The sequence below is a fragment of the Podarcis melisellensis genome, assembly GCF_964234715.1.
Source record: "Podarcis melisellensis genome assembly, chromosome: Z".
In the NCBI taxonomy this organism is placed as follows: Eukaryota; Metazoa; Chordata; class Lepidosauria; order Squamata; family Lacertidae; genus Podarcis; species Podarcis melisellensis.
The window spans coordinates 46,335,247-46,361,702 of record NC_138547.1 but is presented as its reverse complement, the minus strand read 5'-3'; the positions used below and the strand labels follow the sequence as shown (position 1 = coordinate 46,361,702).

The following is a 26,456-nucleotide window of genomic DNA, read 5'->3' as shown; positions in this document are numbered from 1 at the left end:
ATTTTCACTTTAAAAGGCCCATCACTTGCCACTGTGATGCCTGGCCTGCAAACTCTGGTTTGATTGTGTTCTCCAGACCCAAGATTCCAAGCTGTTGTTTGCAGATGGTTGGTGATCCTTGTTTGGAGGCTATGTGCAAGTCACAGCTTCCTGGATCAAGTGTTACAACAAATTGTGGCTTTGCCCCAAAGGGGAAAGTAATTCATTTAAGCATTTGGGAGAGAGGAGGGACTGTGTGAGCACAAAGCCCCGTGGGGAATTGGCCACTGGCTACTTAGAGAGTTCATGGGTGAGGGGGCCACAGACCTACATCTCCAAGCCCCTCACTATTCTTTTGGAAAACTTCAACTCCTGACCTATTTCTGTCAACAGAAACAGCTTTTGTAAGGGGCTGGGGATAGTGGTCTGTGAACTAGTCTGCTGTGTCACTCACACATGCCTCCTTTAATCTTTACGTTTTCTTGTGTTGAATCCAGCTGCTGAATGAGCTGAGTGTGGTGGAGGCAGAGCTGCTGCTGAAGTCCTCTAACCTGGTGGGCAGCTACACCACCAGCCTGTGCCTGTGCATCGTGGCCGTGTTGCGGCACTATCATTCCTGCCTTATCCTGAATCAGGACCAGATGGCTCAAGTATTCGAAGGGTAGGAATCCAGTGCTTCTCATCTGCTGCTCTAAGGGTGTCAGGGGCCTTGCATTGCGTAAGAGCTTCTTGTTGGTGCAGCTCCCCATCTTTAATGCCCGGAAATGCCCTGTGGGCGGGGGAGGCGTGGACAGCCCTGCTTGCCCCCTGCATGTTGAGTTTCCCCTCACCACCCTGCCTTCCATCACAGTTTCTCTCACTTTATTTGTAAACCTGTTGCTACATTTATATCCCACTATTTTTTCCAAGGAGCTCGAGGTGGCATACATGTTTCTCCCCCTCCCTTCCACTTTTAATCCTCACAACAATTGTGTCAGGGACTGGCAGGATGCTGATGAGTGTGCCTGAGGGGAAAGGGGGCTGGAGTCATGAGAAGGGGGCAGTGGTTTGTGGGGACCTGTACTAGTCAGTAGGCAAGAGTCAGAGGCAGGGAAAGCTTCAGAGATGGGAGGCAGGACGCAGGGTTGGTCAGAAAAAGAGGAGGAAGAGGCCAGTTGGGCAAGTGAAGGGCTAGGAGCTTCCCTGCCCTTTCTTGCACCATTGTCTCCCAGAACCAGGAGGGGATTGAAGAGGGAAGCACAGCGGCAGCTTCCATGCAGGTGGAAGGAGTGTGTGGCCCTCTGTTGCTGCAGGTGCTCCGTAGAGCACAGACCTGGGAATAGCTGCCTATACACCAGACTGGTGATGGGGAGGGGGTGCGCTGATGACAGAAGGTTGGGCTGAGAGACTGTGGCTTGCCCCAAGGTGACCAAGTGGAGGATTGAAACCCTCCCTGTCTTAATCCAACCCTCTCACCACTCCTTAAACCCTGCTTTCTTCTGCCCCTTCAGGTTGTGTGGGGTGGTGAAGCACGGCATGAACCGCTCCGACGGATCTTCTGCGGAACGCTGCATCCTAGCGTACCTCTATGACCTCTACACTTCCTGCAGCCACCTGAAGAGTAAATTTGGAGAGCTGTTCAGGTGAGCGCCATCTGGCTGTCGAGGGAGGTGACGCAGGGAAGTGTGTTTTGTTTCTCCTACCTAAAAGGTCCTCATCCACCTTCCTTCCTTCTCCCCACCAGCGACTTCTGCTCCAAGGTGAAGAACACCATCTACTGCAACGTGGAGCCATCCGACTCGAACATGCTATGGGAGCCCTTGTTCATGATCGACACCATCGAGAATCCGTCGGCCCACAACTTCACCTACACCAACCTGGGCAAGAGCCTCACCGACAACCCGGCCAACCGCTACAGCTTTGTGTGCAACGCCCTCATGCACGTTTGTGTGGGGCACCACGACCCTGATCGGTGAGAGCTGGACTAGGCTGGTTGGGCCTCTGGGCTACCTCTCCTCTTAGTGACACTTTTTAACCATGTAAGAGCTCTGGGTGGGTTAGACTAGAGCAGAGCCGTCCGGCCCACCAGCCCTTCTCCTACAGGGGCCAATAGGCACTTCAGAAGAAAAGTATGGATCCAATAGGCCTTGCCTACATTTTTGCCTCCCTCCTAGAAGCATATAGCATTTTAAAACTTTTTTAAAAAATTGTGATGCTTTTCATACTGCTTGATTGTAAGTGGAAGAGCCTCGAAGCGATTTACAAAAAGAATAAACCAATAAATTCACCATAAAAAACCAGTTGAAAACAATTATTTAATACCTTCAGAAATAATTAAAAGTCACTGATAAGCTAAAACTAGGATCAAAACACCGAAATCAAAAGAGCCATTCTACATTTCTGGACAGACTTGCCTAAAGAAGTGCAGGTCTCTTAAGAGGTATACTGCCTCTGCACGTGGAGGTTCCATTTGACCGCCACAATTAAATAACCACTGCTAGGTTTCTTCTCCATTTAGTATGTCTTAATCGCCTCTTTTGAAGCCATTCAGGCCAGGGGCCATCATCACCACCACCAATGCCTTTTCTTGTGCAGGGTCAACGACATCGCGATCCTGTGCGCTGAACTGACGGGCTACTGCAAGTCACTCAGTGCCGAGTGGCTGGGTGTGCTGAAGGCTTTGTGCTGCTCCTCCAACAACGGGACTTGTGGCTTCAATGACCTCCTCTGCAATGTGGACGTAAGGGCAGGGCCTGGGCTGTGATGGGGGTGGGGACATTGGAGGTTGTGCTGGATAGAGTGTGCGTGGAGGCTGCTGAGGGTACCTGGAGAAGCGTCAGGGTGTGAAATCCTTGAGGAGCAACTCAAGGCAATACACAGGGTGCTAGAAAGAGGAAAGGCGCTTGTTTTACACGCAGAAGGTCACAGGCTCAGTCCTGGCATCTCCTTGTAGGGAATCTGCCTGAAACCCTGGAGAGCAGCTGCTGGCCAGTGTAAACAGTACTGAGCGAGATAGACCAATGGTCTGGCTCAGTTCGAAGCAGCTTCCTGTGTTCCTATTTCTGCTGCTAGCTAAATATATACTGTGGAGTGCTGCATTTGCTTGAAGGGCTTTACCCTGAGGAATTTTAATCTCTCTCACAAGACATTTCTTTTTTCATTTCTTTACCTTTTCTCTCTCTCTTTATTCTGTTATTATTCCCTTTAACATTCTCTCCTACTATATTTTGGTAAGAACTGTATGCAGGTGAAAGTGACAGACAGTTGGTAAAGGACCCTGTGTGAGAGGCAGGGAAGGTGAGATCCCAGGGTCAGAGGCTGGGGGAAGAAAGGGATGCTCCCAGGTGAGAGCTTTGAGGATGCCACCTTTTCTTATGGGACAAAAGTTAAGATGAGAGAGGACTTTTTGTAATTTTTAATCCTTTTTTTATCTCTTTCCTTTTTATTTTTGTTGTTGTTTACATCAGTTTGTTTCTTATATTATGAAAAGTCTTAATAAAACTTTATTTAAAAGAAAGAAAGAGAAAGAAAAATACTCCCCAGCCTGAGGCTATGTCGTGACGAGGTCTTGTGTGTGGATTGCTCTTGAGTGATTCCAGTTCCACAGAAGCAACTTTTTTTTTAATTAAAAAAGCCTCAGCTGTGGCCTTCTCCTTCCCTTAGGTGAGTGACTTGTCTTTCCATGACTCTCTTGCCACGTTCGTGGCCATCCTCATTGCGCGCCAGTGCCTCCTCCTCGAGGACCTGATCCGCTGTGCTGCCATCCCTTCGTTGCTCAATGCTGGTGAGTGCCTGATTGCAATGGCTGGGACCCTGCTGCCTCGTAAGGGGCCTTGCAAATGGAGGCCTGCCCACCCTCCTTGAAAAGTAGAGGGTCAGCTCAGATCAATTGCCACTGGTGGTTTTACCTTTCTGCAGCTTGCAGCGAGCAGGACTCGGAACCCGGAGCCCGCCTGACCTGCCGGATTTTGCTCCACCTCTTCAAGACCCCGCAGCTGAACCCCTGCCAGCAGGACAGCAGTAAGTGATCGCTTCTTTGGGGCGTTTCCTCTTCCGTGTCTCTTCTTGCCCTGATGGAGGATGCTGCTCTCCCCGAACCCTCTTTCCTGCTGTGCAGTTTCGTGGTCAACCTGTTGCTGCTGACAGTTGTCTCTTCAGCCTATGGGGCAGAGCATCCCCATGGGGTGGTGTCTGCAAGTTCTTCCCTTAACTCCATTAACTGATCCTAAACAGACACTCTTTTACCACCTCTTCCTTGCTTCCTCGTTTGCTGTGTCTCCTGACTTGGCCAGCTGGTGACATCTGCCCTTCTTTCTCATGGCTGGTCAAAACCACCTTCCCACATTGACTGAGCCAGCCTTTGCCCTGGTGGCCAGTCAGGCCTCTGGTGCCTTATGGTGACTCCCTGTGGCCACAGTAATGCACTGCATGGCCCTAAATATCTACACAGTAGCTACTAGCTGGGATGGCTAAATGGAAGTCTCCATTTATTGCTGGGATGCAGACCCTGTGACAGTCCCAAGAGTTATCAGACTCCAGCTTCCATAATCTCTAGCCATTGGTTATGCTGGCTAAGCATGATAGGAACCCCTTTTGGGGCTCCTCTTAGGTTGAGAGCCAGCAGGTGTCTTGAGCACTGTGGCTGGGTCTGGCCACCATTCCATTCCATTCACTGCTTGATTGTCAAGAAAAAACCCAAAAGCAGTTTACAAAAAAAAATTAAAAAGCAGGAGAGTAACTTTGTAGGTGAGTAACTTTGTAGGCTTATTTACAGGGCTATCATAACTGTTTCCAAAAAGATCACAAAGAAACCAAGGTTTGCCCAATGTCCCAGGGAGGAGGCCAACAAACACTTCTCACAATGTCCTGAAGGCTCCATTCTTGACCAGAATTTTTATCACTGTAGCTTTCCCAAGCACCAAGGCTTTAACAATAAGCAATGACTAAATGTTCTGTACAATGACACCATCTTGGCTGCTCTGTGTTCACCAGCTACTGCATTGCCTTTGGGTGCCTTTTTGTCTCCCAGCTTGGTCTGGAGTATTCATAGTCGGTTCACGGCAAGAGCTTTTCCCTTCCCTTGTCACCTTGCTACAGGCAAGCCGTCAGTGGGCATCCGCTCTTCCTGTGATCGACACCTGCTGGCTGCTTCCCAGAACCGCATTGTGGACGGAGCCGTGTTTGCTGTGTTGAAGGCTGTCTTCGTACTGGGTATGTGCCTGGGGAATGTAGGTTCCTGTCTCCAGGAACGTGAGGAGATGGGCACAGTCCTGCCTCATCTGAGAGGCACAGCAACATGTGGCCGTTACATGTGGGTCTCTACCCTGGGTTACCCTTGCTTCTGGTTGCAGGGGACGCCGAACTGAAGGGCTCTGGTTTTTCCCATCCGGCCGGGGTGGATGATCTTGTGGAAGATGACAAGAAGCCTGCAAGCCGGATGGTCTCCATAGAGACAGCCAGCCTGGACGTTTATGCCAAGTACGTCCTGAGGAGCATCTGTCAGCAGGTGAGCATAGTGGGTTTTGTTTGCCCTTCTGTTGCTCCTGCCTCTTGTTCCACAGAGACATGGGTGGTGGACAGGTTTCAGCCAGAGTTCTGGCTTGTTGTGTGAGGTCCCCATGGGTTCGTTGCCATGCCTTAGAAAACTATGGGGACATGGTTGAGTTCCAGAATATGAATGGACCAGGGGACTCTTCTTATTGAGACCCACAATCTGGAGACCTTGGCAGAGAAATCAGACAAGGGAATGTTCAGTCTACATCCGGTGGGTTAGGAATTGCCCCTGGCACTTCCTATGTGGCCCTCATGGACACAGCCCTACCACTGTCCTCAAATTCAGAGGATTTCCACAGAAACCAGAGGCTGCAAAATAAGGTGAAGGCCCTCTAACGATGATGAGGATGATGATTTTAACCAAGCAGTCAGCAGCTCTTGAGAGACACTCCAGCTCTGGTCAGCCGACCCTTAGACATCAGCCCCCTGCAGAGACAATGTTTACAATAGCTTCCCTTAGCAGGCGCCCTTGGAGCTATCCAAGGTCCTGTTCTTTTCATTACGCTACAGTGGTACCTCTGATTACGAATGCTTCTGGTTATGAACGCTTCATGTTATGAGCTCCACTAACTAGGAAGTAGCTGCTCTTGGTTGCGAACTTTGCCCCAGGATGTGAACAGAAATCGTGCACCAGAGGCACACATGCAGTGGGAGGCCCTATTAGCAAAAGTGCGCCTCAGGATAAGAATGGTTTCAGCTTAAGAACGGACCTCCAGAACAAATTAAGTTCATAACCAGAGGTACCACTGTATTGTGAACTTCAAACTCCCAAAGACCTAGACTGTCCTTTCTCCTTCCCTGCCCTGCAGTTTTAGACTCTTCTAGGGAGTGTCTCCCTCTACAGTGCAAGAGAAAGGGCCCAGTGTGGGAGCCTTGGCTCACTCTGCAGCAGTCCAGCTGTGACTCAGCTGGCCAGAGGCTGCTCTTTGCCTTGTGCCATGTGACTTTGGTAACATGCTTCGCATACAAACTTCTCCAAGAAGCTTGGGTGTCTAGATGCCAGGGCTGTGTGCATGGAGCAGCAGCCAGTGCAGACCAGCAAAAGTGGTGTGGTGAAGAGGCACCAGCCTTTTCAGATGGTGGGTCCCAGAGGCAAGGCCTCCCAGGCTGAGTGGGGCACTGTCACCCCTGTATGCTCTCTTCCACCTGCAGGAGTGGGTGGGTGAGCGGTGCTTGAAATCCTTGTGTGAAGACAGCAATGACCTGCAGGATCCTGTCCTGAGCAGCACCCAGGCCCAGAGGCTGATGCAGCTGATCTGTTACCCGCACCGGCTGCTCGACAACGAGGAGGGCGAGAATCCCCAGCGGCAGAGGATCAAGCGCATCTTACAGGTGCAAGCAGCTACAGTTTCCTTGGGGCATTTCTAAACATGGAGTTCCCAGTGGGCTGCAGGGCAAGCCTGCATTGTGATTGAAGCTCGTGGCAGTGTGAGCTCCAGTGAGAGCCTTGCTCTTTACAATTCACTGCTAAATTCAGCAGACACTCACTTTTATTTTTGTTAAATCTTTCTAGACCCTTAGGATGCAAGAATGTTTAATTGCATACATGGGAAATGCTAGCAAGAGGATATTCTGTGGTTGGAAGATGAGACTTCTTTTTTTCTTCTTCCTAAAAATCTAGTGCAAGCAAGGTGCAAAATAATTAGATTCACTTTTGCTTAGTTTCTACAATTGAGGTTGGTCACTTAAGAATCAGCCTGCATCAGCACAGAATTAATTTCTCCCAGCCCCTCTTCCTTTAAACATGGCCCTGTTCATAGGTTTGTAAGGAAGATGCATTTTGGGGTGTGTATAAGAAGGCTGTGGGACAGCTGGAAAAATAAATAAACATGGGGCTAGCTTTGAAGGTGACTCAGAAACTGCAATTAATCCAGAATGCGGCAGTTAGACTGGTGACTGGGAGTGGCCGCCGGGACCATATAACTCTAGTCCTGAGACACCTGCATTGACTCCCAGTACATTTCCGAGCACAATTCAAAGTGTAGGTGCTGACCTTTAAAGTCCTACACGGCCTTGTTCCTGTATACCTGAAGGAGCGTCTCCACCCCCATTGATCAGCCCAGACACTGAGATCCACCTCCAAGGGCCTTCTGGTGGTTCCCCCACTGTGAGAAGTGAGGTTACATAGAACCAGGCAGTGGGCCTTCTCAGTAGTGGCACCTGCCCTGTGGAATGCCCTTCCATCAGATGTCAAGGAAATAAGCAACTATCCTAATTTTAAAAGACATCTGAAGGCAGCCCTGTTTAGGGAAGTTTTTAATATTTAATGCTGTATTGTGTTTTTAATATTCGATTGGAAGCCACCCAGAGTGGCTGGGGAAACCCAGCAAAGGGTGCCAAAAAATTCAGTCTTGCACTGGGAAAGTAGAGGAGGGGTAGAGATGCAAGTGAGTTTTACTGCCACAGCTAGCAGGTGGGTGATGGGCAGCATGTCTGTTTTTGTTCCAGAACCTGGACCAGTGGACAATGCGACAGTCGTTGCTTGAGCTGCAGCTCATGATCAAGCAGACGGCAAACAACGTAAGCATCCAGTGCCACATTTGGGGATAGCATAGGAATGATGGGGTATTCAAGGGCCACTCTCCTCATGTTTGTGTGCAGCAACATAGTAACACAGAAAGCTGCCTTATACTGAATCCAGACCCTTGGTCCTTCTTGTGCTGTAATTATCTATTTTGACTGGCAGCAACTCTCCAGGGTTTCAGGCAGGGAGTCCCAGTCCTGTCTGAAGATGCTTGGAATCAAACTTGGGACCTTCTGCATGCAAAGCAGATGCTCTCCCACGGAGCCATGGCTCTTCCTCAGCATAAGATGTGATTGCAAAGGGTGCTCAGAAGGGGTGGGTGCCTGGGGCAGGGAGTTGGAGAGTGAACAAGTGGCAACAGACTTTTTGGCACGGGGACTTCTTTGGAGCAAATGAGGAAGTTGGCTGCTCAAAAGCTCCGCTTCACCTCTCTGCAGCAGGAAATGAACTCCCTCCTGGAGAACATTGCCAAGGCCACCATTGAAGTGTTCCAGCAGTCAGCTGAGACCAACTCGGCCAGCAACGGCATCGTCAGCCTTTGCAGCTCCACAAGCTTTGTGCCAGCAAGCACCAAAGCCAAGCCCATCCTCAGGTGAGTGTCTGCAAAAAGGCACAGGAGAACAAGGCAGTGGTGGGAAGGGATTCCTGCAAAAAAACAAGGAAGTTTGTAAGGAAAAAAAGAAATTGGCAGGAAATGAGGAAGCTTGCAGGAAATAATAAGGAGAGGCTTACCACAACTCTTCTTTCCTGCCTTCCCCAGCTCCTTGGAGAGATCAGGTGTGTGGCTGGTGGCCCCTCTCATTGCCAAGCTCCCAACTTCTGTGCAAGGCTACGTGTTGAAGGCTGCAGGAGACGAGCTGGAGAAAGGGCAGCACTTGGGCTCCTCATCCCGCAAGGAACGGGACCGCCAGAAACAGAAGAGGTGAGGGGGCCCAAAGGAGAAGGAGGCTGGGTTTGGGGAGGCTGTCTTAGAAGCCATCACTCAACCCTTCTCTCTTTCTTTCTTCGCACCATGGTGCACCTGCAGCATGTCCCTGCTGAGCCAGCAGCCTTTTCTGTCCCTGGTCTTGACCTGCCTGAAAGGCCAGGATGAGCAGCGCGAGGGCCTCCTCACTTCCTTGTACAGCCAGGTTCAGCAGGTAAGATCTTTGCTGTGGCCACATCAGAAGTGCAAAGGGACCCTTTCCGCAACTCCCACTATGATTCTTGGGAAAACCACAGGTGGTGACTTGAGTGTTAAAGCTAAGGGGCTCCAGAGAACATGCACCATTGATCTGTCTAACTTAGTGTTGTCCGCATGGACTGGTGGCATTTCTCCAGGTTTCCAGGGACATAGGAAGCTGCCTTATACCAAGTTATACCAGTCAATCAACACTGACTGGCAGTGACTCTTGAGGGTTTCAAGCAGGGGACCTTGCCTGCTCTACCTAGAGATGCCACAGATTGAACCTGGAATTTACTGCCAGAAGCCCTTCCTGCAAAATCCCCAGGGCATGTTCAATGGCTGTGGTTGTGGGAGAGAGGGAGAAAAAGAGGGAGGCTACTTCGGTCATCCCTGGAGCTATTTTCTTGCCTCATATGAAGGCCCGAGCACCTGTTTTGTTCTTCATGCATTGAGTCACAGGAGCATGTTAAGGGTGGCATTGCTCTGAGCTTCTGGGGCTGCGGGGCTGGACACTCCATGCTTGGCCTTTAGCCAGATGCAAGTCTCCTCTCTGCCCACCTAGATTGTGACCAACTGGCGAGAAGATCAGTACCAGGATGACTGCAAAGCGAAGCAGCTGATGCACGAGGCGCTGAAGCTGAGGCTCAATCTGGTAAGTGCCAGGGGAGGTGGGGCACAAGTTCCTCTGGCTTCCAAGGTGCTGCCAGAAAAAAAGAACAAGGAATGTCTCCAGCTGGCAGGACCATAAGCCTGAGGATTGGACCCAACCTTTTCCTCCTGACTCACCTTTGTTCCTCTGCCTTGCACAAACTAGGGAGGGTCTGTTCTAGTTAATGCGGCTTGACTGTGCCAGCGTGGTGGGGACACTTGGTGCTTGTCCTCTCCTTCCCTTTCCATCAGGGTTCCCCATAGGTGTTGTGCTCATTGTGCCATCCTCCAAGTGTGCTTCCTTCAGGCCAACGCAGCCTCTTGTTCTCGTTCTTAGGTGGGGGGCATGTTTGACACGGTGCAGCGCAGCACCCAGCAGACCACAGAATGGGCTGTGCTCCTCTTGGATATCATCAGCAGTGGCACTGTTGACATGCAGTCTAACAAGTGAGTGCTTTGGTGCGCATGCACACACACTTCTCCCATCAACTGTGCCGAGTTAGGAAAGGCAGCAGGCTCAGCCTGAACCTTGTTGAGTTCATCCCTGATGCCACTGGATGACAGTGGAGGAGCTGAGGTGTGTGTGCCAAATCATCCCGTCATTTCAGCAGGGCCTGGGAAGAAGGGATGCGCCTAAGGAATGCAGGCTCCCGGCCCTTGGAGGCATCCTTGCCCTTGGGTCTTAACGTCAGGAGGGCACCCAAGGTGGGGGTTGTTTTGGCATGGGTGACCACAGCGGCGTTCCCTGCCGCTTAGAAATGCAGGTTGGGACTGGGACAACAGCTGCTGCAGTTGCATTTCCTCCTGTGACCTTCTCCCCTTTCTCTTTGCTCTAACCCGGCAGCGAGCTCTTCACCACAGTGCTGGACATGCTGAGTGTGCTTATCAATGGTACACTTGCGGCAGATATGTCCAGCATCTCACAGGGCAGCATGGAGGAAAATAAGCGGGCCTACATGAACCTGGTCAAGAAACTCCGAGTAAGTAGGAGCCCACCTTGGAATTCTGTGCCCCGTCCCTCCGGCTCTTGGGGCTCTACCCTGCCACAACCCCTACTGGCCTGCTTCACACACCCATTGGGTGCTTTTGCCTGGCTGGAAGACGTGCTTGAACTATGATAATACCTCTTGCAGAGAGAGGGATATTCATCCATAGGACCTGGTCGAATGTACAAATGTAGAAACTGCACTCATTGGGTGGCGCTGTGGTCTAAACCACCGAGCCTCTTTGGCTTGCTGATCAGAAGGTGAACAGGTGAACTGTTGCTCTGTTCCAGCTCCTGCCAACCTAGCACACCAGTGCAAGTAGATAAATAGGTACCGCTGCAGCAGGAAGGCAAACAGCATTTCCGTGCGCTCTGATTTCCATCATGGTGTCCTGTTGCGCCAGAAGCAGTTTAGTCCTGCTGGCCACATGACCTGGAAAACTGCCTGTAGACAAAGACCGGTTCCCTTGGCCTGAAAGCGAGATGAGCGCCACAACCCCATAGTCACCTTTGACTGGACTTAACCGTCCAGGGGTCCTTTACTTTCATGTTTACCTCATTGTTCCACCTCTGACCCTGCCCACCACTAGCATGTTCTCCAGGAGGGGAGAAAAAGTTCCTCATCCTTTGTTTGTCTGATGTAAAGCAAGGGAATTTCCCCAATGACATGATGCAGAGCAAGCTTGCATGCTTATTTTTGCACAGCTTAGTTTCAGCTTCAGAGCCATGCACCCCACCACTTCCTCGGAAAGGCAGGCAGACAGTCCTGTCTTACAGAGTAAGTAGCATTTTGGCCCAAGCCATAGTGTAGTGAGATGTGATGATTTTTACGTGTAGCAGGGATGGCCGAAGTGCAAAGGGGCTCCAGGAGGAGCTCCTGCAGGCCAGGCCTCTCAACAGCCCTCTTTGTGGCTTCCTTTCTCCGCAGAAGGAGCTGGGCGACCGCCAGTCTGACAGCCTGGAGAAGGTGCGGCAGCTGCTGCCCCTGCCCAAGCAGACTCGGGACGTGATCACCTGTGAGCCTCAGGGCTCCCTCATTGACACCAAAGGCAACAAGATCGCTGGCTTTGACTCCATTTTCAAGAAGGAGGCAAGTAGCTTCCCTGACCACCAGCCCTGGAGTGGCTGCATCTTCTGAGTGTGTAGGGTGGTGTGGGAAAGGGGTGTGAGGGTGTGTGCGTTGCCCCACCCACAACTTCATTGGTGGAGTGCCCTCCCCTTGCAAGCACAGCACGCTGTTTTCATTTTGGTGCCTAGTCAATACAAACCTGCATATTCAGGTAGTATAATTTCTTTCTTGGGCAACCTCTGTGTTGTTTCCCACTACCACCCAATTCCTCTCTGAAATTGTTGTACTGTGTTTGGTCTAATGTGTTTTATTTTGTACCCCACCTGGGGATCCTGTTACCGATAAGGAATGAGTTTGTTTATATATATATATATATATATATATGCTTTCGTAGATTTTCACGGGTACAGGAATGCAGGTTTTGGTGTCCTCGGGTGTCTTCCCGTGTAAAAGTTGGGGTGTCTAGGCGACGTTTCGACGAGGTCTCACTCGTCATCTTCAGGCTGGTGCTTTCGGCTTCTTGTTACTGGAACAGAGCAGGATCTCAGTGTTTGAGTTCCTATAAATACTGTTGAGGGGGTGTGGTGTATAGCCTCCAATGTTCTGGGCAGAGAGGAAGTTCCCAGGCTAGTGTGCCTTTTCTTCTTTTGTTCCTTAATTACTTGAGGGATATCCTGAGTGATTTCTTGAGTGATATCCTGAGTACCACTTAGGTGGGTCATTAGGTGTGGATTAGTTGCTAAAGTCTTTGTGTCTTGACCTCTTGAACTTTGTGAAGAGTTTTTCTGAGAAGATGGCTGTACTGCACTTAGTTGTGCTCTGGCTTGGCTTCGTGTATAGGGGCGAGCTGTGGTTTTGTGGCTTGTGTCAGCCAGATCTGTGTAGGGATTGCAGGGGGGTGCAGCATCCGGAGGTGCCACCATGGTTTGGCTACTGGATGGTGTCTGTAATTTATCTGTGGAGAGGGTCTGGGTTTGGGTCTGGTGTGGTTGATTGGTGATGGCGTTCTGTGTGCCTCTGGATCTGGTGTCAGTTTTTGTGGGGAGGGCTAATTTCCAGATGTCTGGCAAGCGGGATGTGTCGCACACTAGCCTGGGAACTTCCTCTCTGCCCAGAACATTGGAGGCTATACACCACACCCCCTCAACAGTATTTATAGGAACTCAAACACTGAGATCCTGCTCTGTTCCAGTAACAAGAAGCCGAAAGCACCAGCCTGAAGATGACGAGTGAGACCTCGTCGAAACGTCGCCTAGACACCCCAACTTTTACACGGGAAGACACCCGAGGACACCAAAACCTGCATTCCTGTACCCGTGAAAATCTACGAAAGCATATATATATATATATATATATATATATATATATATATATATATATATATATATATGTGATGAAATTGACAGCAGCTGCAAGAGGGTGTCCCAGGTATCTGTGCTGATGATTGTATGCACAGGTAAAGGAGTCACTTTCCAATGCTTTGTGAGAGCAAGGAGAAGGTAGCATCTCTCCTCTGGCCCTGTGAACCTGGACCAAGGAGGATGAGTTCCTGCTGCTGTTGGCTGGCTTTCCATTTTCTTCCTTTCCCTCCCTCCCCAGGGCCTGCAGGTGTCCACCAAGCAGAAAATCTCCCCCTGGGACCTCTTTGAAGGTGTGAAGCACTCTGCCCCACTCTCCTGGGGCTGGTTCGGGACGGTGCGGGTGGACCGCAAGGTGTCCCGCTTCGAGGAGCAGCAGAGGCTGCTGCTGTACCACACGCACTTAAAGCCGAAGCCCCGGAGCTACTACCTGGAGCCCCTGCCGCTGCCTCCCGAAGAGGAGGAGCCCCCCACGCCAGTCGCCCTGGAGCCAGAGAAGAAGGCTGTTGAGCCGACCAAGGTGGAGAAAACCAGTGCGAATCCTACCAACTCTGCCACTGAGCCCAAAAAGAAGACCAAGACGAAGAAGAGGCCCCCACCCGCCAACAAGAACGAGGTAAGAGGGCGTTGCAGTTTTTCCTGGGGTGCCAAACAGGTCTCAGCCACTTAAGAACTGAATATGAGCCTGGCTGCTGGATCAGGCCACAGGGGGCCCATCAGCATCCTGTTCTGACAGTGGCCACCCAGGTTGTTATATAGTTTATGCAGTATATATGCACCTGATATATACAGCCAACCTATTCCTGCAACTGTGATGTTTTTAAATAGGTTTCAATGCTGAGTAGTACATTTGTGTGTGTTGTTCTGGGACTTGCTGGTGAAGGGCAGATAACTAGTGGTAGTGCTACTGCTAATAATAATTATAAAATTTTGTAGGCTACCCTGGAACCTACTGGTGAAGCGTGGCTCATTAGTACCACTCCTGCTACTTCTATTGCTACTACTATTAATTGCTAATATTATATTCTTACTAATTATAAATGCTACTAATAATGTTGTTGTTGTTGTTGCTACTGCTGTCATTGCTGTTATTGGATGGGGTGGTATCTTAGGAAAGCAAGCTCCCAGTTTCTCAGAGTTCCCCCCACCCTCCGCCGCCCAGTGGGGCAAAAGAAGTGTTCCCCAGCAGCGTGCTACACTCTCTCTTGCTCTTTTCTCTGTTGTTGCCAATCTTGGCTTGCCCTGCTGTGTGTGTTGCTTTTTCACAGCCTTTCCCCCTGCAGGACTACATGATGAGCACAGGCCGAGGGGTCTCCTATGGAAGTGGCATGCCCACCGACCTCCTACACCATCAGACGGGGAACCCCATGTCACGGCTGGCCTACGGGCAGTCTCCAATGGGCCTCTATGCCCAGAACCAGCCTCTGCCAGCAGGTGAGCCAAGACTTGTGAGTGGGGTGGGGGGCTCCAGCCCATTCCAGATCCTGCCTTGGAAGGGGAGGTATTCTGCACCTGTTCTTTGGTGGCACAGAGCCTGATGGGGAGCCCAGGATACGTAGAACTGTTGGGTTTTAAGTCTGGACCCATATTGTACATGCTGCAGTTGTGACTTTTGTGTTCCAAACAGTGGTGCCTTTGGGAATACTTGATAGATTCACACTCAGTTTGGGCGATGTAGCCTTGCAGGAATGTGCATGCTCCTTGGGTGGCATTTAATGCTACTCCAAAGCAGGGCAGACACAATGAAGTCTAACTTTGGTTCATTAATTTCAATGGGTATGTTTCAAAGTTGAACATTGTTGAATGCCACCCACAATGTGCAAAGTGCAGACAGGCATGCACACTGACACACCCATATAAATGTGTATTTTGTGGCTTCCAGTCCCCAGAGTGCTGCTCTGGTTTTTTCACTCCTGCTGCCTGCTGTGCTATTCACAACCCTTTTAATTGCCGTTTATTATTTCACTAGCATTTTCAGTACTTCCATTGCTGTTGGCTTTGGGTCTTTTTAGCACCCACATGAAGCCAATACTGGGTGGCTTGTCCCAAAGGGTCAACCAGCAAGTTTAATGGAGGCTGAGTAGCAGATTGGACCCAAGTCCTTGCCTACAAACCCAGAGCTCCAACCCCTCCTCCCAAACTGGCATTCTTCCAAATCCTGCAGAGCTTAAAAAAGTTTTCAAACAATCCAAACCACAAGATCAGTGCAGAATTGGGGAAGTGGTGGAAGTGGTTTGCCTGCTGCCTTCCGAGTACAAACTTTGAGGGTTAACAGCAAAGTTTTGTGGAATAATGAGATTAAAATTTGTGCCAGATTCTGAGACTCTGCATTTTGGCATCTAGCTAAGCTGTGTGTGAGAAATAAACCTTTGCAAGGGTCCAGGATTTTTTCTTCAGGGGACACTCAGCAGTTAGCAACGAATTGGAATAGTCACCGTCATGTACTTCACACATCCAGCAGAATAGAGGCCAGGAACCTCCAGCTCAGGAGTTGAATGCAGCCCTAAATGTGTCTTTATCAGCTCCTCTGAAATCTCCCCAAGCAGCATTCATTACTGGTGCACCTTTGCACCACAAGTGTTTTTGCCTGCCTGAGCTGAGTCACAGAATCTTAGAATCAAAGAACTGTGGAGTTGGAAGGAATGCCAAGGATCCTCTAGTCCACCCCCTGCAATGCAGGAATCATGCCCACAGCAGTCCCTGGGAGGGCTCGAACCACCTTGAACTTTGAGCTTGCTCGCCAGGATGGAGGATAGAAAGGGAAAGTGGGAGGGAACTGGCCTAACTGTGCTCCATCCACTTTTGCCTCTGACCCCACCCACCAATCCCATGTGGTCCTTGGAAAGTTGCCCAGAAGGGAATGCGGCCCTTGGCTGAAAGCTACACCTGCCACAGTGTTTCAGTAGGTGCAGCCGCATCAAGAATAATCATAGAGCCCTACAGATTAGGTAAAACAGATCAGCACCTTGGAGAGCTCCCAGTGAGTCGGGCCTGTCTGGGCTTTCTTAAATAGGCAGCAAAGAGAGATGCTGCCACAGCAAGAGGTAGGAGACACCTGACGGCTTATAAGGGCAAGTGAGTCTTCTTCCACAGTCAGCCCCACCTTCTGGGAATTGTGGGATGTACACATTAGAACTGTAGAGTTGGAAGGGACCCCGTGGATCATCTAGTCCAACCTCCTACAGTGCAGGAATCCCAACTAAAGCATCCCTAGCTAGATAGCCATCTGTTGTTGTTGTTTAGTTGTGTCTGACTCTTCGTGACCCCCATGGACCAGAGCACGCCAGGCACTCCTGTCTTCCACTGCCTCCCGCAGTTTGGTCAAACTCATGTTCATAGCTTCAAGAACACTGTCCAACCATCTCGTCCTCTGTCATCCCCTTCTCCTTGTGCCCTCCATCTTTCCCAACATCAGGGTCTTTTCCAGGGAGTCTTCTCTTCTCATGAGGTGGCCAGAGTATTGGAGCCTCAGCTTCAGGATCTACCAATGAGCACGCAGGACTGATTTCCTTAAGAATGGATACATTTGATTTTCTTGCAGTCCATGGGACTCTCAAGAATCTACTCCAGCACCATAATTCAAAAGCATCCATTCTTCGGCGATCAGCCTTCTTGATGGTCCAGCTCTCACTTCCATACATCACTACTGGGAAAACCATAGCTTTAACTTTACGGACCATTGTTGGCAAGGTGATGGCATCTGCTTTTTAAGATGCTGTCTAGGTTTATCATTGCTTTTCTCCCAAGAAACAGGTGTCTTTTAATTTCGTGACTGCTGTCACCATCTGCAGTGATCATGGAGCCCAAGAAAGTAAAATCTCTCACTGCCTCAATTTCTTCCCCTTCTATTTGCCAGGAGGTGATGGGCCCAGTGGCCATGATCTTCGTTTTTTTGATGTTGAGCTTCAGACCATACTTTGCGCTCTCCTCTTTCACCCTCATTAAAAGGTTCTTTAATTCCTCCTCACTTTCTGCCATCAAGGTTGTGTCATCTGCATATCTGAGGTTGTTGATATTTCTTCCGGCAATCTTATCCTTTGCTTAAAAACATCTAAGGGCCATTGGTTCAGGTCTTACCCTCCAGAACAGAAGAAAACAAGCTTGCTCCCTCTGTCACATGGGACAGTCATTTAAGTACCGTATTTTTCGCCCCATAGGGCTCACCGGCCCATAGGGTGCACCTAGTTTTTTGGGGGGGAAATAAAGGGGAGAAAAGTATTTTCCCCCAGGTGCGGGGCTGGGGCGGGGGAAGCCCGAGCTTCCCCTGACCCCAGCCCCCAGAACAGGCTGCTATCCGCAAGCCGTGGGAGAGCTACGGAAAGCCCGAAGCTTGGGGGCGCTGAGCTCAGCGTGCCCCAGGCTTCTGGGTGCAGGCAGCTCTCCGCAAGAGGTGGGAGAGCTGCGTGACTTCACACAGCTCTCTCACGGCTTGCGGAGAGCCGCGGGAAACCTGAAGCCTGGGGGGCGCTGAGCTCAGCGCGCCCCAGGCTTCGGGGTGCAGGCAGCTCTCCCACGGCTTCCGGATAGCTTCCGGAAGCCTGCATTTGCCCCATTGGATGCACACACATTTCCCCTTCATTTTGGGAGGGGGAAAGTGCATCCTATGGGGCGAAAAATATGGTATTTGCAGATGACCTCTCAGTCTCTTCTTTCCCAGCCTAAAACTTCCCAACTACCTCAACCATTCCTCATAAGGCTTGGTTTCCATACCCTTGATCATCTTGGTCATCATTGCATTCTTCATCTGCAGAGTTGAGGAGAAGGCCGTGTGGCTTTTCCTTCCAAGATCTGGGTGTGGGGGCTAAGGCTGCATGCTCTAGCTCGAACAGCGAAAAGGAAGCATCCTCCCTTGGCGGGTGGCACCCTGAACCTCATCAACGTCTTCCTCTATGCCTTGTGAGAACCCAGGTCCAGGAGGGGGGTGGTCATGTCCGTAATGTTACCCATCTTCCTCCCTCGCTTCAGGTGGACCACGGTTAGATACCTCTTACCGGCCGATGCGCATGCCAATGGGAACACGGGTTCCAAGCCGCCCTCCCTACACTGGGGTCTTGCCCACGAGCATGGGGGGCATGATGGGAATCGACCCTTCCTACAAGTCGTCCATCTACAGACAGCAGCAGCCGCCTGGTCCTCAGGGGCAGCTCCTTCGGCAGCAGCTGCAAGCCAAGCTGGTAAGGATCCTGCCCTCAGCCACCCTACCCCCGCCCAGCCCATGAACTAGAGTGACGGAGAGAGGGCTCAAGAACACTGTGTTCCACTCCTTGCACTCTCCCCTTCCTTTCAGCTACCTCTGCCATTTAGACCAAAGCATCAGGGCTTAAGTGTTGGTGCCTCAGTGATCCTACAGTCCAGGTTGGGTGTGGGGTGGGTCCTTGCATCCAGGAAGGAGTGCCATTTGCAGGTATACCGCTGGTGGAAGTACACAGCTGAAATGGTTAGTAGTTGGCCACCGATAGCCTTAACCTCCATGAATTATTCTTAACTTACTCCCCAAGCTGGCAGAATTTGTGGCCATCTCTACTTCTTCAGGCTGTCTTTATCTCAAATACACAACTTGATTCAAGCCTGGTTGTTTGAGTGCAGCTGGCAGAGGCCTTTGACAGCGTCTCAGGCCCGCTTTCCCCCAAATTCTGGCACCCTGCCGCACCCCACAGCCTCCACCCAAAGCAGGCTACGGGCTTTTCCTTCCCTGCCTTGCCGGAGGTTCCCTGGGGCCACCTTTGCTAACCACACCTCTCTGCTGCTTTTCCAGCAGAGCCAAGGAATGTTGGGGCAACCACCCGTGCGCCAGATGGCCCCTGCCCCGGCCTATGGATCTGTGCAGCCGTCACAGGTAAGATGGGGCTGGGCAGGTGCTGGGCCTGTGCGTGGGGTCTGCACCACAGTTCCCACCTGGGACTCACTCTCACCCGGAACCTTTTGCTTGATGCACTTTGAGCATCTGTAGGAATGGGATTACTTCAGAACCATGGAAAGGAAAGGGAGACAAAGGAGGGATCAGGTTGGGGGAGGCAAGGGGATAGGAAATGGAAATAGTAAGTTCACCATGCCCACCTCTGTGCCTCTCGCATCCCACCCCTCTTTTGCCCTCATGCCTTTGATGGCAGAACAGTCCTCCTGATGGTATGCTCTGCCAGCGTCTCTGTCAGGAGGTCATCATCTCTAGTGCTCTGCTGACATAGTGGGCAAATCCCACAGCCCCTCATCCGGCAGATTTCAAACATGACACCACACCTTTTTAGATATCACTCTGTTGTTATTCAACAAAATCTGTGTACCACTTAAACTGTAAACAAAACGTCCAAGCGCTTTGCAAAGGGTATAAAGTGTACATTGAGATTGTCTGCTAAAAAACCAAAATTGTTGTTATAAAGTTTACATTGCAAGCTAAAGCTGCAGATTAAAATATAGGTCAGCTTTACAGGTCTGGTTAAGATTGCCTAAGCAAAAAATTTCTAGCAGGCACAGAAAGGAACACAGCGAAGGGGCCTGCGTGGTGTCAATGGGCAAGGAGTTCCAGGGTGCAAGAGCTCCCACACTAAAAGACTATTTTTTTTACAAGTGCAGAACGAACATTATGTGGCACTTGTAGAGTTGACAGTTCTGCTGATCAAAACAGTTGAGTGGGCATTTGTGAGTGAAGGTGACCTTTCAAGTAAACTGATTCTAAAGGGGGTTGAGGACTTTATATCATAATAGCTGGCAAACAACTCTTTCTTGTCTCCTGTTTCCGTCAGCCATCTTGTTTATTTGTTTAGTTTAGATCCTGTCCTTCCTCATGAAGGAGCCCAGCCCCTCTGATTTTAACAAAGCACACAACTTTGTTCCTTGCAGGGCTACACCCCCTACGTCTCCCACGTTGGCCTCCAGCCTCACCCCTCCCAGTCGAGCGCCATGGTGCCCCCCACCTACTCCAGCCAGACCTATCAAAGCACGCACCCTGGCTCCAACCCTGCCTTTGTCGACCCCGTCAGGCCGATGCAGAGACCCAGCGGCTATGTCCACCAGCAGGCACCTGGCTACGGACACGCCCTGAACGCGGCCCAGAGGTACTTCCTGGGACCAGGCACCAGGTCTCCAAGCAGGGGTGGTGGGTGAGGGACTGCTTGGCTGAATTTTGAACCATTCACCAAAGCAATGAAGCATGGGTGGGGAACCCCCAATTTGTTCGTCTAATTAGAGCTGGCACAGGGTCCCAGCTTGGCAAACAAGGCTGTTTCTTCCTCCGGCCATACCTGATGCCATGTGCAATGGTAGGTAAGGACACTTGGAAAGAACAGCCAAACAGTGGGGAGGTTAATGTGAGCTCCTGGCTATTCCTTTCCAAGCAGGGCTTGCCGACAGTGAGCCCTGCTGAGATCAGCTGATCGTTGCTGAAAGCAAACCACTTTGAAAGCTGCCACCTGGTGTCACAGCACATTTTTTATGCATTTTATTTATTGTTTCTGACTATTTTTGTTACATTCACAATTACGTGAGCCGCCTTGAGCTTGGTTTCAACTAGGGCTGGGCAATATATTGATATATCCTCCAGAACCAGTTTGAAGCCCATGTCATGATATCGGTTTCATAATTTTTGACCTGGCATTATATTGCAAATCATGATGTGTGTGTGTGTACCCGTGTGCCATGCAAAAATCACGATGCAAGAAAAACCATGAAGCCAGCCCATGCCTCTACATAGCTCCATCCTTATTTCAGATATTGGTGATCTATCAGTATATCACAATGCTTAGCTGGTGATATATCATGATGTTGACAACTAGATATTGCCCAGCCCTAGTTTCAACCATGGAAAGGTGGTGAACAAATAAAATGATGTGTGTGTGATGAGGGCAGGCTCCACCTGCCTGCCAAAATGGGCTAGGGCAGATGTGGGGAACCTTTGGCCCTCCAGATGTTCTGCAGCTGCAACTCCCAAAAGCAAGCATGGCCAAGTGGCCAGAGGTGGTGGGAGCAGTCAATGAGCAATGTCAGAGAGCCTGAGGTTCCCCACACTTGGCCTAGCAGGAGAAGGAGGTGAAGGAAGTGAAGATCTGGTCTGCCCTCCGGAAGAGATTTCTGTTGGCAGAGAACAACACGGAGATTTCCTGAAGAAGAGCGTATAGCGCTGCTAACCACCAAGAGCCGCAGGGAGTTCTTTCCAAACCAACTGGGGCATCCTTTCCTTTTGGTTGCTACAAGGCACACTGCCACGTTCTCCTTCCCTTTTTCTGGTTGCAGGTTTCCTCATCAGTCAATGCAGCAAGCCGCCATGATAAGCGGGTTAAACCACATGAGTGCTCAGGGCGTCCCATCAGGGATCCGACCTAGCCAGCTCCTGCCAGACCAGCAGCAGCAGTACCTGCGGCAGCAGCAGCAGCAGCAGATGCTGAGGGTAAGCATTAGGGCAGAGCTGCCACCAACCTGCGTTGCCTGTTCCTCTTGCCCAACTTGGCTCCCTCTCTTTTTTTCTGCTCAGTTCTTCCTTTCAGATGCCCCACCAGCCATTGGGCGTGCCATTTTAATATTTCGATTTATTTACTATAAATCAGTGGTGAAGCATCTGTTTCAGTGTTAGAAACTGAGATATGAAAGCTAGGAACTAAATGGCACCTTAAATCTAAGTTATGGGCACAACAACAACAATAATTTATCATTTCTACCCCGCCCATCTGGCTGGGTTTCCCCAGCCACTCTGGGCAGCTTTCAACAGAACATTAAAAAGAGAATAAAACTTGCAGTTTTAATCTGAAATCATAGGCACAGTCATTGCTTTTTTTCTGGTGGAACACAGGGCTATGCATACCGCTAAACATTTTGTGAATCTAATGAGATAAGAAACTAAAGTTTTTAGATTTTTTAGTTTTTTTTCTGTAGCACGTTGAATCATCAGTTCTGTTTCTACCCCCAATGGTGGCCTCATTTCCTGTCATGGTGTTTCCTGAGTCTCAGATGGAATGAGAGTACCCCTAAACATTCTTTTAGAAAAAAGCACTTGGCACAGTGCTGCACCCAGAGCTCAGAAGCAGCTCACCCTAATGAAATTCCCTGTTGCAAAATGCTCCTAGAACAATGAGAATTTTAAACAATGATCTGTTTTGCATGTGGAGGGTCCCAAGTTCTTTCCCCAGTGACATCTCCAGATGGAGAGAAAGCCCGCTCCTGAAATCCTGGGGAGCTGGGTCCCTTATTGAAAACAAATGGCCTTTTCCACCAAAATTATACATAACAATGTTCATCTATTGAAAACTTGATTCCTGTTCACTATAAGAACGATTCTGAATTTAAATCGTGACTGGACTGCTCTCTTGCCGTATAGAGAAACACCCACCCATGATCTTTATCCTTGCTTCTCTCCCTCTTGTTACTCGAGAAATTACATCTTGATTTCATTTTATTTTGCATGTGTTTGATATTTCATCTTGTTTTATTTTTGTATTCCTGAAGGAGGAGTAAAGACTGGTTAGGATTGTGCTCACAAAGGAACTCCCAAAGTGGGGATCATCCCTCAGTGTGTCATGTGACCCCAGCTGCTTTTTTCGTGTTCCTTCCTTCCTTCACATTCTTTTAAAAAAACAAGTGCCTCACTGTCCTCGTTCTTGTCTTATCTTCAAGACCTTGTGAAGTAATGGGGCCTGGTTGGTGTCAGAAGAAAGTTTTCTTCAAGCTGAGTGGAAACCTTGAGGTGCCTTTTTTCACAACACAAGCTGGTGTTTTGCACAATAGGGTCTGGATGTGGTTGCCCCATTAACCCCTCACAATGGTTGGGTACACACCATACATTTAAAGCACCCCCCCAAAAAAGAAGAATCATGGGAGCTGTAGTTCGTTAAGAGTGCTGGGCATTATATCTCTGTGAAGGGCAAACTACAGTTCCAAGGATTCTTGGTGTGCATGTGCTTTAAATGTGCAGTAAATATATGATGCGTGGGCAACTCAACTCGCCTTACCTTCCTTCCTCCCAGACATCTTCCTCGGAGCTCCCCAAGGGTTGTGCTGCAGACCAGGTGAGAGGATGGGGTGGCGGATTGGGAAGTAATAGGTCTTCAGTAGAACCTGAGAACAGCCTTGGCAGATCATCCGTAACCAGCCAGCCAGATGGCAGTGGAAGAGCCATCCTCTGCTGTTTGTCCTGCACCTCTGGTACAATGCTTTTGCATCTGGAGGCTCCATTAAGCTTCTGTGGCAAGCAACCGTGGATGAGCCAAACATCTGGGTGGGTTTTTAAAATTTCTCTTCAAAGACACCTATGCTAGCAGACATCGCCACTAGTGGAAGGATGGATGACTTTTGGCTAAGCCTTGTTGCAGACACCTGTGCTGGTCCCTTCACTGCTCCCAGCGTAGCTGAGAACATTCTGTGTCCATGCATTAGAACAGGGGTGGAGAATCTGTAGCCTTCACAGATGGTATGGGAACAAAAGTTCCCCTCATCTAGGGCTACTGGCCTTGCTGTTTGGGGCTGGAAGGCAATAGGTTCCCCCAGATTATGAGAACGAAACACATCTCCTACCTTGCTGTGCAAAACATTGGACCATGAAAAAAAGCTCTTCTGGATCAGGGCAGAGGCCCACCTAGCCCAGCATCCTGCTCTCACAGGGACCAAACAGATTACCATGGGAAGACCCAAAAGCAGGACCTGGGTGCAGCACCCAGCCTCTCCACTTCTGGCAGCTGGTATTCAGAGGCAGCCACTGCCCCTGTGGAAGAAGGAACACAGCCAATATGATGTTTCCAGCCTTGTTAACATGCTGTACTTCTTTCCCTTTCTTCCTCCTCCCCTGCAGCAACAGCAGCAGCAGCCACAGCAGCAGCAACCGCAGCCCCCACCTCAGCAGTCCCAGCAGCAGCCCCAGGTCCCCACCGTCCCCCAGGCTCAGGCCCAAGGGCAGCCTCCCGGTCTGGGGATCCCTCCTCAGCAGCCTCTGGTGAGTATGCCCTGCCCCTTCAGCTCCCCAGGGCAGCTGCCTCTCCCTCTTTCCCACCCAGCCTCTAACATCTGTTCTTTCTCTCACTCCCTCTCTCCCTGACTCCTTTCTGTGCAGTTCCAGCGGCAAGGCCTCCAGCAGACTCAGCAGCAGCAGCAGACGGCAGCTTTGGTTCGGCAGCTCCAGCAACAGCTTTCCAGTAAGGCCCAGGTCCCTTCTCCCCCAGTCCCCTGGGCACAGCCCCTTCCTCCACACTAGTGGAGAATGCAGGCAAGGCGAATGAGGCATGGGAGCACAGCAAGGTCCTCCTGGCCAGCTGCAGGAGTTACTAAGTGGCGCTCAAGATGCTCTGTAGAGAAGAAAGCGCAGGAGAGAGTGAAAGCCGTCTCTTCAAAGATCATAGGAAATGTGATCTCTTACACGAATACCCTCCAGCAAGGCCCCTCTTCTCCCTCTGTGATAGTCAGCCGCCCCTGCCTTCTCTTCCCCAAGTGAGCAGCAGCAGCCATGCATGGCCCCAATGGTGCACGAGAAGAAGATGGGCTTTGAACGCAGCAGGGAGCTAAGAGTCCCCAGACGTAAGAGTGTCAAGCCCCAGCTTGGAAAGAGCCTCTTGGTGGAGGGTTGTTTTTCTCACCCCCTCCCCTGTCCCTCATCTAGCTTGCAGCTTTTTGCAAGGCTGGTTTCAGTCCAGGCTCCCAGGAGGGAGCTGCCCTTGTTTCCCTGTGTGAAAGAGACCTTTCCCTAGCTTGTGAGGGTTGAGCAAGGGAAGCGTGCTAAGCAGCTGTGATCTGACCTACTGAATACATATGGCTTTTGCAAAAAGAGGTTTCTGCAGGGCGAGGTGGGGGGCGGGGTGGCAGAGAGGAGGGCAGCCCAAGATTCCTTTCTTGAGCACTCCGTATTGTGGGCTGTGGAATGGTTTCACACTTTCGCGCATGCCCGTGTGCTGGGGAAGAGCCATGCATTCCAGAGAGGGAGGTGAGTGCTGCTGCTTCAGCTTGGCTGGAGCATTGAGAGCTGTGGGTGAGGGTGCATCACACACACACACACACCCCTGGGAGGAGGAGGATGTGGAGCTCATGCCTCAGAGGAACTGGCGTTTCCTCACCTCCGTAGATTCTAACTCTTGTGTTTTGGTCCAAACAGATACGCAGACCCAGCAGAACAGCAACCCCTTTGTACGGTACTGAGGCCCAGCAAAGAGAGAGGCCTCGCAGTGGACTTGAGGGGGGCTCTGTCTGCTTGGGGCCACCAACGGCTTGCCACCCACCCCACCGCCCTCTGGGGCACCTGCTCTGCAGCAGCAGCAGCACCTTGCCACCCGGGGCAGAGAGAAGGTTAATAATGCCCAACGAGTGTTTTTGATCTCCCCTTTCTACCAGTGATTTGGAATCCCGTGTGATTGCTAGAGTCTCCCCACCTTTAATTTCAGGTTTAATAAGTTTTTTGGTATTTTTGTTAAAATAATGACGAAAATGAATTGTAAGATTTTCTACTTTATTTATACCGGATGAAACCCTGTATCACAGATGTTCTGAAACAAATACAGAGAGCGTACTTTCCAGAAGGCGATGCGTGTCGTGTGTCCGTAGTGGGTGGGCAAGGCTCTGAGGCATCTCCCTCCTGCCTTTCCTCAGCGCCTGGATATCCGCCAGCAAACCAAAAAGGCGGCTGGCGCCACCATGCCTCAGCGGGGGCTGAAGCAGCATTTTGGTGTTACACGCCCTCCCCCGTCCTCAATCTGCTCCAGACACGCAGAGGCAGCCTGCCGCAACTTTTAATTACACAAACGAAAGGCATGCTTACACATTTGCATAACTTGATGCAGATTTGAGAATTTAACTTTGCGCTTAAAGGGAACTTCTGACATTCTTTTTGAGGCAGTCGGACGTGGGTAGCAAATGTCATCATTTGTTTTTTTTAAAGCAGTTTGTTTTGTTTGCTTGTTTGTATATCCCACCTTTTTCTCTAAGGAGCTCAAGGTGGCATACATGGTCCCCCCCCCCCTTATTTAATCCCCACCCCAACCTGGTAGGGTGGGATAGAGAATGGCCCAAGGTCACTCAGTGAAATCTTCGTGGCCAAGTGGGGATTTGAGCCCTGGCCCCCCAGGTCCCTGGTTTATGCTCTTACCACTGCACCACCTGTGGCTCTCTCTTATTGTATATTAGAGACCTCCCTTGCTGTTCCTTCAGCAAAATACGTATCTGTCGAAGTGGGGAAAGTATCCAGGAATGGGTGAGCTGTGACTATACCGTTGATTTATAAGGCAGCACCAGAG

The 26,456-nt window shown here is 50.4% G+C and overlaps 1 protein-coding gene across 8 annotated transcripts in view; it reads left to right on the top strand.

Moving 5' to 3' along the window:
* The window catches only part of MED12 (mediator complex subunit 12), a 50,200-nt gene extending 24,458 nt beyond the window's left edge, over window positions 1–25,742 (top strand). For 4 of the 8 annotated variants that reach the window (XM_081897072.1, XM_081897068.1, XM_081897071.1 and 1 more), the window contains 26 exons: window positions 477–640; window positions 1,470–1,601; window positions 1,703–1,930; window positions 2,554–2,698; window positions 3,622–3,742; window positions 3,877–3,978; window positions 5,056–5,169; window positions 5,310–5,464; window positions 6,664–6,843; window positions 7,960–8,031; window positions 8,473–8,627; window positions 8,796–8,957; window positions 9,063–9,174; window positions 9,763–9,852; window positions 10,186–10,295; window positions 10,693–10,828; window positions 11,762–11,923; window positions 13,502–13,876; window positions 14,544–14,694; window positions 18,226–18,434; window positions 19,016–19,096; window positions 20,098–20,312; window positions 21,487–21,640; window positions 24,029–24,172; window positions 24,290–24,371; window positions 25,322–25,742. In XM_081897072.1, coding sequence (XP_081753198.1) covers window positions 477–640; window positions 1,470–1,601; window positions 1,703–1,930; window positions 2,554–2,698; window positions 3,622–3,742; window positions 3,877–3,978; window positions 5,056–5,169; window positions 5,310–5,464; window positions 6,664–6,843; window positions 7,960–8,031; window positions 8,473–8,627; window positions 8,796–8,957; window positions 9,063–9,174; window positions 9,763–9,852; window positions 10,186–10,295; window positions 10,693–10,828; window positions 11,762–11,923; window positions 13,502–13,876; window positions 14,544–14,694; window positions 18,226–18,434; window positions 19,016–19,096; window positions 20,098–20,312; window positions 21,487–21,640; window positions 24,029–24,172; window positions 24,290–24,371; window positions 25,322–25,365 — 3,795 coding nt within the window. In that variant the 3' untranslated portion in view covers window positions 25,366–25,742. The remainder of the gene's footprint in view (window positions 1–476; window positions 641–1,469; window positions 1,602–1,702; window positions 1,931–2,553; window positions 2,699–3,621; window positions 3,743–3,876; window positions 3,979–5,055; window positions 5,170–5,309; window positions 5,465–6,663; window positions 6,844–7,959; window positions 8,032–8,472; window positions 8,628–8,795; window positions 8,958–9,062; window positions 9,175–9,762; window positions 9,853–10,185; window positions 10,296–10,692; window positions 10,829–11,761; window positions 11,924–13,501; window positions 13,877–14,543; window positions 14,695–18,225; window positions 18,435–19,015; window positions 19,097–20,097; window positions 20,313–21,486; window positions 21,641–24,028; window positions 24,173–24,289; window positions 24,372–25,321) is intronic. The other 4 variants (XM_081897070.1, XM_081897067.1, XM_081897069.1 and 1 more) reach the window with 2 other exon arrangements.
* Window positions 25,743–26,456: the final 714 nt, after the last annotated feature.